We start from the raw sequence: 10,832 nt of genomic DNA, 5'->3' as shown, positions 1-10,832 counted from the left end.
ATGAGGTCCATTGAAAAACATTTTTAGGCCTAATTTTTTACGGAAGAATTGAGCATTAAAAATTTTATTGAGTCTTAAAATTCACGAATGAAAATATGACAGAAGAGTAATTTGTATTAACTTAAAATGTTGAGTTGCTCTGGCATATCGGTATGATCTTATCCCAAAATGTAGTCATTTTCTGCAGTTTATGTTTTCCCTAGCTAGTCTGTGTAGTAAGATTTCTGAAATTAAGTTTTGAAATCTTAATGTTTAATAGATTGTGGTCAATTAATAACTAATGCCATTTAAAATGGAAATTTCGATTATTCAGCATTAACATTTTGATTCGATGATTATTTTTTTTTACGTTTTACAAGTAATTTATTTATTTCACACAATGATAAAGTTAAATACAAACCAATACAAATTAAAGGAGTTAAATGTAATAATGTACATGAGATACATTCTTTAAATTAATGTATGTAGACACATTAGAAAAATGAAACCATGAACGCTGACAAAAACAGCAAATAATCTGCGAACTACTGGGCAAAGGACACTTAGACAAATGATGAAACCGAATGGGAGACTCGCACCAATCAAGAAATATTCCAGCTATAAGAAGATCCCTTCCGAGTTGCGGAATTAAAAAGGAACAGATTACATTGGGCTGGCCACCTCCAAAGAATGTCAGAGAACAAAGGAAAATGTTTGTCAAAGATTGTTCACCGCAAAACTAAAAAGCCTGGCGCCCAAAAGGCAGGCGCCCGAAAGGCAGGCCATGATTACGGCGTCTCGATGACATATAGGCAGTTCTACAACAGCTAAGAGTCCGGGAATTAAGACATAAAGCCCAAGATATACCAGAAGGAGAGATGCACTATGTTATGAACAGAATGATAACAACAGAGTTGAAAACCAAGTCCACTTAGTATGGCTTTAATACACTGAATGACTACACAACACACATTTCGTGAACACATTCTCACGGACGAGTTACAAAGCACCTGTAAACATAAGAACGACAACCGATACAGCATATAATATTCACAACACACTAGAACAGGCCTGGGCCCCCTCCATGGCTTGTAGTGCCATTGGGGATATATATATATATATCATGGGCGTAGCCAGGGGGGGGTTCTTGGGGTTCAACCCCCCCCCCGAAATGAAATCCCCCCCCCCCTCTGCGGGGGGGGGGGAACGGAATTAAGTGACTGATTTTTGCTTTCATTTTGTTTATTTTAGGTGAGATTTTAATACTAAATCATCACTTACCACAGCACAGCCGAGGCAGTTTTGAGTTAAAAACCCTCTACCAGGGGGTTTTGAGTTTAAATCCCCCTACCAGGGAGTTTTGAGATTTAAAAAACCCCTATCAGGGGGTTTTGAGATACAAATCCCTCTACTAGGGGGTTTGAGATTTAAAAAACCCCTATCAGGGGGTTTTGAGATACAAATCCCTCTACCAGGGGGCTTTGAGTTTAAAACCCCCTACAGGGGGTTTTGAATTTTAAACCCCCTACCACAGTTAAATCCCCCTCTTCTATAAAACAAAACAAAAAAAAGGAAACAACAATCCCCAAATTCCAACAGCACAGTTGAGGAAGATTTTGATTTTAAAACCCCCTCCAAAATTTACGATAAACCCCATCTTCAAAATAAAAAAAGCAAATTACACACTCAAAATTCTATGAGCGTAGCCAAAGGGGTTTTGAGTTTCAACCCCCCCCTCCAAACTATAAAATCTATGAGTGTAGGGGTTTTGAGTGTAAATCCCCCTCCTCCAGATGGCTTTTTCTTTAAAGTTTAAAACCCCTCCAGATGGTTTTGAGTTTAAAATTCCCCTACAGAGCGTTTAGAGTTGAAAACCTCTCTCTTCAATATTATTTTAAAGCAAACTATAGTCAGCAAATTCTATGATCGTAGCTAAATGGGGTTTTGAATTAAAAACAAAACAAAAAAAAAACTCCAGAGATTTCTTAGTTTAAAACCCCTCAACAGATGATTTGAAGAAATAACTTTCCTTTTCGATATAAAATCTAAAGCGAAATAAAGGCATGTAATTCCAAGAGCGTATTCAAGAAAGGTTACAAATTTCTACCAGTGGCTTGAGCTCCATTAATAAAGTGTGAATAGTCTTCTGCCGAAATTGAAAATCATTAAATGTATCTCAACAAAGATGGCTAAGACAGATTTTAGGAGTCAGTCATAGAGATCGGGTCTAAATCAAAGAAATCATATGCCGAACTGGGAGTCGAATCCCTAGTAAGGTTGTGACAGAGCGTCGCATGAGGTTTTGCGGGACATGTTCTCACACAAAATGAATTAAGCAAAATAAGAGTTGCGGAAACAGCTTGCCGGAAAATGCGCCGAACGGCGCGAGAGGGTCTAAGTCAGTAATAATAGCACATTAGGTTTTTGAAATAAAACTTTTTAATAGCAAGATAATGCACTGTAGATACCTCAGAATAAGCATTTCGTTGGCTTTCAATACCAGAAATAGTGCCCGGCGGCGGGGCTTCGCCCCGCGCTGGGGGAGCTCTCGAACTCCCCCAGACCCTCTTGCTAGCAAGGGCGGGGAGTCTACAATGAACAATAAACGTCTTCCGAAAGGGTCAGATGTAATAAAGATTAATTATGTACACACACACACACACACACACACACACACACACATATATATATATATATATATATATAATTTTTTTCCGGGGGGGGGGGGGGGCTCCCCAAACCCTTCCCGAAAAAACATCCTGGCTACGCCCATTTTATATATATATACTTATTTGTCATTCAACCATTTAGTCATATTTGTGTCCGACTAAGAAGCAAAGCTAAAGAGAGTTAGTATAACTGAGACAAGGATTTGAAAGAAGAAAAGCTGAACAGGCCAAGGTCCGAAGTAATGAAAATAAAGAAATTACGACAATGTCTGTCTTTATGATTTTGTTAGTTATTTACAAAGATATTTCTGTCCTAAAAATGTTGCAGAGAAATAGCTGCGAGTTTCCAATGTCTTTGAATTACTATATTATACAATGCTATGAAATACTATACGATACTATATTAGTCTACACCAGGGGTTCTCAACCTGTGGGTCGCGACCCCCTTTGGGGTCGATTACCGATTTGCCAGGGGTCGCCTAAGACCATCGATAAATGGATTGTTTTTATCAATTCTTCTATTGCTGTGTAAGTGTGTGTGGGTGGGTGGGGGTCGCGGAAGAGTGGGAGATTGTAAAAAGGGGTCGCCGAGCTTAAAAGGTTGAGAACCGCTGGTCTACACTATCCTGTAGATTAGATTAACAACTTACATAACAGTATGATTTGTTGTTGGTGGCTGGTAAGCAAATAAGTATATCTAAACCAGAACAGCAAGGAGACATTCTGGAACATTCCCTGTACTTCCTGGAACACTGGGGAAAAACACGGAGGAAAAAAAGGTCTATAACAAGTAGAGGCTAAAGGTCAATCAAAAGGTCAATGGAATAGGTGTTAAAGATTTGTCAACAGGCTTACTACATGGCAGATTTTTTTTTTTTTTTTTTTTTTTTGTTGTTATTGATTTTTTTTTCAGTCTCTCAAAATTTGCCACTTCAATACAACTCAAAATGATTGTGGCACTAAGTTAATTTGTCAGACATTTAAGGATTTGAACCTGATTGCCTTGGTCTCCACATGAAAACTACAAACGATTTGATATATTCATGTAATGTAATAGCAAAACTTCCTCTGTGTGCTTTATATGAATTAAAATAATTTCATGAATAGTAAGTAGATCTACATCTAGAAAGTTATCTCTAACGAAACGGTATACACTGAAGTTCAACTATCATACAGTGGTCGACGAAGGGAGATTACTTACCCATTGTGAGTAGACAGGGGTGAAGCTGAAGAAGCAAGCGAGGAAAATAATTTGTAACAACATGTCAAGCTCCAGGTTGTTGCCCTTGTTTTTTTTTTAGGAAACCCTTTCTGCGATATTGAAATAAATGTAATATGTATTTAAATAAACGTTAAAGAGAAAAACTAATGATGTGTTATAAAGTAAAGGAAATGACGTACCTCTGTTAGACCCTACAATCTATACGGCAAATATTGGATAAAAATGTAACTTCTCTACTTGCACAGATACAGAATGAAAGTCCATGAACATAATAGGCGAGGGAGGTGTAATGTAAGTCCAGGTACTGTTTGATTACAGAAACCATTAATTAAATTAATTAACGGTTACGACTTAAACGGCCTTGTCTGACATTCATGCATTCATGAAACTATAATAAAGGAACATCTTCTCCTGTAGTTCTTAGAAAAACTCTGTTCAATGCATCTCTAGCACCAATTTTGAATACAAATGAACATTTTCGTCATGTGGTTATATATTAAGGTATTACATTTATATTAAACCTTCATCCCGTGATAAAATATTATCCAGTAACTTAATACTTTTCAAAAAGTTGAAATTAATTAACCAATTCTAATCTACATGTTTCAGAAATTAGACTTATAAACAATGAGAGATTGGCAATACAAAACAAGGTACAATTAGGAATTGTTAAAAAAGTCTTTTGAACAAAGAAATAAAATATATGTCTGTTATGACAGTTACAACTCCTTATTCAAATCCATTTCAGTAAGAATAATCTTTTTCTAATTGTATAGGTGACTTCAACAACAGTACATACTAACAACAGAAAACGATATGTTTACAAATGTACTAAATAAAATTAATTTCTAAAACAAAGTTAGCATTACCGAAATGTCTACTCAAAAAAAAAAATCAGGAATATGTTATTAGCATGTTTGAGTTACATCAGACTTCACCTTGCCTCTTACATAGCTAAGTAATGACGTCATACATGTAGGGTTACTCTCTAAACAGCGTCTTCATTTACATAAACTGTCCACGCTAAATCTTGCCACCTAAAGATTTATCAATGAAGACTTGTACTTATGCTAAATAGTTGTTGTGTTTCTAGCCAGAGATATAAAGATTGTGTACATATATTGCATTGTTTACACCGTCCTATGTCTGTTAGAGTCAGACAAGCGTTTATATCTCTCTCGCTATTGCTACAGCGTTCTTCCTTAGCATCTTTAAAGTTGCTTAGCGACACTAAGGACTCTTCAAGCGATGACGGGATGGTAGGTTTTTAACAATTCTTGATATATCAATATATCTGATAAAAGAATCCTGAAGGCCATCAGAGCCTTCGTGGTCAAGAAGATCTTCAGATTAATACAGATTGTCTCATATCATCCATATAAAGTAAAGTTTAAAAAGTTCCCTTTCAGATCTTGTTATCTATAGGGTAGATCTGTTTCTGGGCCCACAGTTAACGAGGGTGTCATGTGGCCAGCACAACGACCTTTTATTTTTCCCTAATGTCATGTACCCATTAGAGCTAAGTTGACTCAGAGGCGCCCATAATTTAAAATCCTAGTCCTCACCAGGTTTCGAACCCGGGACCTCCGGTTCAGAAGCCAAACTCTTTACCACTTAACCACCGCGCTTCCATCATCCATATACCCGTCGATAAAAAACTCCCTCCACTAAAATCTTCTAGATCCGCCATTGTGCCAAGTGGCATCTTACGTTAGAGCCATTACTTAAGCACTATTTCTGTAACATAACATAAGATATAATATATAATATTATATATAACATTTAATCCGTAACATAACATTTAATCCATAACATAACATTTAATCCGTAACATAACATTTAATCCGTAACATAACATTTAATCCGTAACATAACATTTAATCCGTAACATAACATTTAATCCGTAACATAACATTTAATCCGTAAAATAACATTTAATCCATAAGATAACATTTAATCCGTAACATAACAAGATGCGTTTGAGTTAACGTTGTTTACAAGCCTGAAACAAACGTTTGATGTCTAGAGGCGGTTAACTCTCTGGTTGCCCCAGGAACGGGTGCCCTCCCAACGCACCAGTATTATCTACCACTCCCCATTAAAGACAATTCCATTGTTTCAGGCACCTTCCCCGTTCTGACGACCCCACAGAGCACTTTCACCTTGCTGGACTGTTTAGGCCTAGGGCGATAGACGCTTTCTTGTTCCTGCTTGCGGGACGGACCAAGCTCTGGTGGCAGTCTAGCCAATGACTTAACGTCAAGATGTTATGTTCTTTCTCCTTGGAAACCATGTCACCGGCGAACGGGAAAAAACGAGTGGAAAAAAAACAACTTATTCCCTTTCTCCGAATTGTTAAACTTAGAATTACCACAATATAAATAACGTGTTTCAGATAAAGAATATATGATTTAAGTTACGTTAACCTATTTTCTAACTTTCCAAAGGGATTGAGTTCGAATCCAAGCTTAAGAAGAATTGTGTTTAAATGAACGCCTAAGGACAGCACTCTCCCATTTCTGTCCTCTCCTCAAAAATGTCCCCAGAAAAGATTGGACTACAGTGCAAAGATCAGGCTATTAAATAAGAACATTAGAATGGCCCATGTAAAAAGAAAAGCCATCATGTTTTTCCCATTGTTTTCTACAAGTCTGATATTTCATTATAAAGAAAGATAGGCTCCAGAGTTGTTTTGAGATATGCACTTCTAAAATATTAGACTAGACTTAGGTTCTCAATTAAAAGATTCTAACAACTGGCGTAGGACAAAAAAATGAGATAGAGAGAGAGAAAGAGGGAAGTAGGGAGAGAGAGAAAGTGAGAGAGCGAGGGAGAGAGAGAAAGAGAGAGAGAGCGAGGGAGAGAGAGAAAGAGAGAGAAAGAGGGAAGGAGGGAGAGAGAGAAAGAGAGGAATGATTTTTGCTTTTTCAGCTGTTATCTGCTTTCCGGCATTCTTTCTGACCGAATGGAAATTTGAACAATGTCGCAATACACTTCTTTTCTTATATTATTTTCCAATATAATTTAGATCCATTTTATTTAACCCATTTCACTTCACATGCCCGTAAAATCATGAACTTGACTTTATTGTGTAAAGACTTCTTTTAAATGACAAAGCACTTTATCAGAAATCAATCAAATCAGAAAGACCAACCCCCCAGCTTCATGAAGTAGACATTAATATTCAGTAAAAAATTTGATATTTCTTTTGGCTATTATTGTTGCGCTTCCAAAGAATTATCTGGAGTTGTTCAATAGATATGTTCAATACATGTGTTCAATACATGTGTCGGAGTTGCTGTTTTACAACGATTATCGTAAGTCACTCTGTTTCTTTCTTTTTTCTTTATATTTTTTTAAACAGATTTTTCGACCACTTCTAATGATTAACTCTTTCTCTCCTAACTGACGATACCAGCGTTGATTCCACCAGAATGTGGTAAATAATTACGGAGAGAAAGAGTAAAATTGGCATCAAATTTTGCATCTGAGCTTATGCTCGTTCACAACACATGAATCTACAACCCCCCCCCCCATCCCCGAAAACTAATTAGTTAATTTTGTTAGTATACAGAAAATGTACTACTTTAATGGGGAGATAAGTCCTTAATGGCATGTGAGCAATAACACTAAACCCTGTGTGACTACTCTTGGCGAATGGTAAGGCCAAAGTGTGACACACATAAGTTCAATGTTTGACTCACAAACATTCTTTCGGACTGTTAAGTTGTTGGAAACTTAAGTAGCAATATTCTTTGTTCAGGCCTTTTACCTTGTATGTCTCTTGTATGTCGCTTGTATGTCTCTTGTATGTCTCTTGTATGTCGCTTGTATGTCTCTTGTATGTCTCTTGAATGTCTCTTGTATGTCTCTTGTATGTCGCTTGTATGTCTCTTGTATGTCGCTTGTATGTCTCTTGTATGTCTCTTGTATGTCGCTTGTATGTCTCTTGTATGTCTCTTGTATGTCTCTTGTATGTCTATTGTATGTCGCTTGTATGTCTCTTGTATGCCGCTTGTATGTGTCTTGTATGTCTCTTGTATGTCGCTTGTATGTCGCTTGTATGTGTCTTGTATGTCTCTTGTATGTCGCTTGTATGTCTCTTGTATGTCTCTTGAATGTCTCTTGTATGTCTCTTGTGTGTCTCTTGTATGTCGCTTGTATGTCTCTTGTATGTCTCTTGTATGTCGCTTGTATGTCTCTTGTATGTCGCTTGTATGTCGCTTGTATGTCGCTTGTATGTTTGGCTTTTTTATTTTTTTTTGCTGTCTCAACCAATAGTCATAAACTTTTGCACACAAAACCCTCACTCGGTAGCAATGCATTAATTAATTAAAAGACATTTATATTAAATAGCCCAAAAAAGCCGAAAAATAATGTTTGGCTAGACATCACAACACATTAAGCCAAACAAACAAAAAATGGCAGTAAACGTGAAACTCACCCCCCCCCTTTTTTTTTTCCAAATATCTAAAACTAAACAAAAAGGCGTTCACTGTTACTGATAATGACGTCACACAATGTAAAACATTACATGCAGTTAAAAGAATTGTTAAAAAATGAAAGAGATTGCTTTTATTGTATTAAACCAGAAATGCTTTTACAATGGCAGCTTACTTTTATTCATATTTTAGTTCTAATATTATCAAATACAACATGATATAGCCCAACACAATACAGATATAACTGTTCTGCTCACGAAAACGTGTTTGCAGCTGGTGAAGTAACATAATGAATTCAAATGTTGAAGTAGAGTCTAAGGATGAAGCAGCGGATGCGAGTGTAGGCGGCTTATTTTTTGTCCTGAAATAAGATTAAATTATTTATTATATTTTAGAAACTTAGTCATTGGTAGGCCTAATGTTATGATACATATTTGATAGTTATTCGTGTAGTAATCTCAGGACTATAAAAGTAGACAGAATAAGACAGGAAATAAGACACGAATAGAGACGCTAGAAGGAATGGACCTCATTCACCAATCGTAAACAAACAACATTTTTTGTTTTCATGGTCCAAAACGTCTTAACTTCCATTGTTTCTTCATGACATCTACTATTATTGGTCTAGAAATAATAATTTCATTAATCTGTATCGAATTTGTTTTGGATCATTGTAGATCTAGCTATTAACTAGAAAGGCATGCCTTTACTAAAAACACTAACTTTTCTGTAATTATTTTTTAATCAAAATTTAAAAAAAATAAAAATGACAAATTAGAAGAACTTTGCTAAAAAATTACTTCATTAAGATAAATAATTAAAAAGCAGCTCAGTAGATTACAGGTCAGTACGACGTAGCAACGAGCTATTGGTTTCAACTGCCCACAGTTTGTGAAGTTGTAGGTCAGTGTTCAGGCCCTTTATAACGGCTCTAGGTATTCGGGTGAAGGTCACCCTGTAAAGACTGACGTATTCAGCAGTGTGCACGTGACTTCATAAGATGCTAATATTTAGCGTCTTTTATATCAAATACAAAATAGTAACTTGGGATTATTCCACTTACCCAATCACTGATGACTGCCATCTGGATAGCCCAAAGTGGCAGGTAGTCAGATTCAGGCTATAGAAAGAAAAAATTCAAAAAAATATTTCATAAAAAAGGATACTAAAAGTCTAGGTAAGTCATTTTTACAAAATAAATCAAAATTATGGTTAATGATGTGTAAAGGAAACAAGTCACCTGATAATGGGAGGAGGGTAGATATATTTTGTTGCGACACAGTTACTTTACGGAATGTGTGGCCAACCGTGACACACAGTCAAGTGTTGTGTAGCTGGACAGTTAGTAGACTGGAGGGCAGTCATGAGTGTGTGTGGTCAACAAGGAGAAAGAAAAACATCTAGTCGATTCGTTTGAGTTGAATGTTAACCTTATGTGCATATATTGTTATTAAATTCTTTGCTAATAAAAACTTTATCGCCATATATATATATATATATAAGTGTTTTTGTCGTGAAAATAAAATCGATACCATTTTTTTTTCAAAATCAAACGTTTTGCACATCAACTACCTATGTTTGTTTTTAATTCAGCAAATGTGTCATTCGTTACTAAAGTTGAGTGGTTAAGCGCTTGGCGTCCGAACCTGGGGTCCTGGGTTCGAATCTCGGCGAATGGGTACCTGACCAGAGTTGGTTTCAAAAGAAACAGATGACATTAACATAATAATAATAATAATTTTTATTGTCCGTGAGGAAATTTGTCTTACAATTTGTGCATTACACCAAACAAAACATTGTAACTATAAAGAAAATGTACATTCATACCTGACTCACTCATAATTTACATGTGACAAAGTTTATATCAGATAGTTTCTATTTAATGATTTGATTGCCAGTGAAACAAAAGAGTGTTTGTGTCTGTTTGTCTTTGCTATCGTTGTCTTGTATCTCTTTTGTGATGGTAAAATCACAAAATCCTGACCCAATCCTGCTCTATATATCGCAAGGTCTGAAAGGGGCGCTTTACTTATTACTAAAGCAAAATGTCCACTTCCAAAAAGATATTTTGTGCAATTATATGAAGGTTTATATCCATTTATCAGTTTCATTTATCATCTCAGTTCTATAGAATGTTTTCCTTTTCTTTAAAAATTCCTAAAGCTGTTAACTGGGAGATTGTTTGAAGTTCTTTTTTTTTAACCTTTTGTGTAGTCATTTGTTTAGTATACTACAATTATCTACCATGTTATCTACCGTGTTTTCCTGAGTAAAAAATTATTGCTAAATTTATAATTATGTGTTAAAGGAAAACTCCGATGGCTTTGACAAATTTTAATGACAAATGTTTTTATGTACAGATATTGAATATAATAATACCTCAGTATTTGATATTTTTTTGTCTGGCGTAATTTTTCAGCGCATCCAAAACTGTCAGATTTTCACTGGGTTTCTAAGTGACGTCAGTAATGTTGATTACTTAATAGATTAGGCTTGGACTAAATGTGTATGTATATCTGA

General features: G+C 35.8%; 1 protein-coding gene across 3 annotated transcripts in view; it reads right to left on the bottom strand.

Moving 5' to 3' along the window:
* Positions 1–4,813, bottom strand: part of LOC106063636 (uncharacterized) — an 8,113-nt gene extending 3,300 nt beyond the window's left edge. Inside the window, exons 1-3 of one of the 3 annotated variants that reach the window (XM_056015957.1) lie at positions 4,740–4,813; positions 3,850–3,959; positions 3,299–3,400 (exon numbers count right to left, since the gene is read on the bottom strand). In XM_056015957.1, the coding sequence (XP_055871932.1) occupies positions 3,299–3,400; positions 3,850–3,912 (165 nt within the window). In that variant the 5' untranslated portion in view covers positions 3,913–3,959; positions 4,740–4,813. Of the gene's footprint in view, positions 1–3,298; positions 3,401–3,849; positions 3,960–4,049; positions 4,238–4,739 lie in introns of those variants that run through there. The other 2 variants (XM_056015958.1, XM_056015956.1) reach the window with 2 other exon arrangements.
* Between the last annotated feature and the right edge of the window lie 6,019 nt (positions 4,814–10,832).

Source organism: Biomphalaria glabrata, chromosome 17 (assembly GCF_947242115.1).
Source record: "Biomphalaria glabrata chromosome 17, xgBioGlab47.1, whole genome shotgun sequence".
Lineage (NCBI taxonomy): Eukaryota > Metazoa > Mollusca > Gastropoda > Planorbidae > Biomphalaria > Biomphalaria glabrata.
The sequence above is the reverse complement of the archived record's forward strand: the minus strand, read 5'-3'. Positions and strand labels throughout refer to the sequence as shown.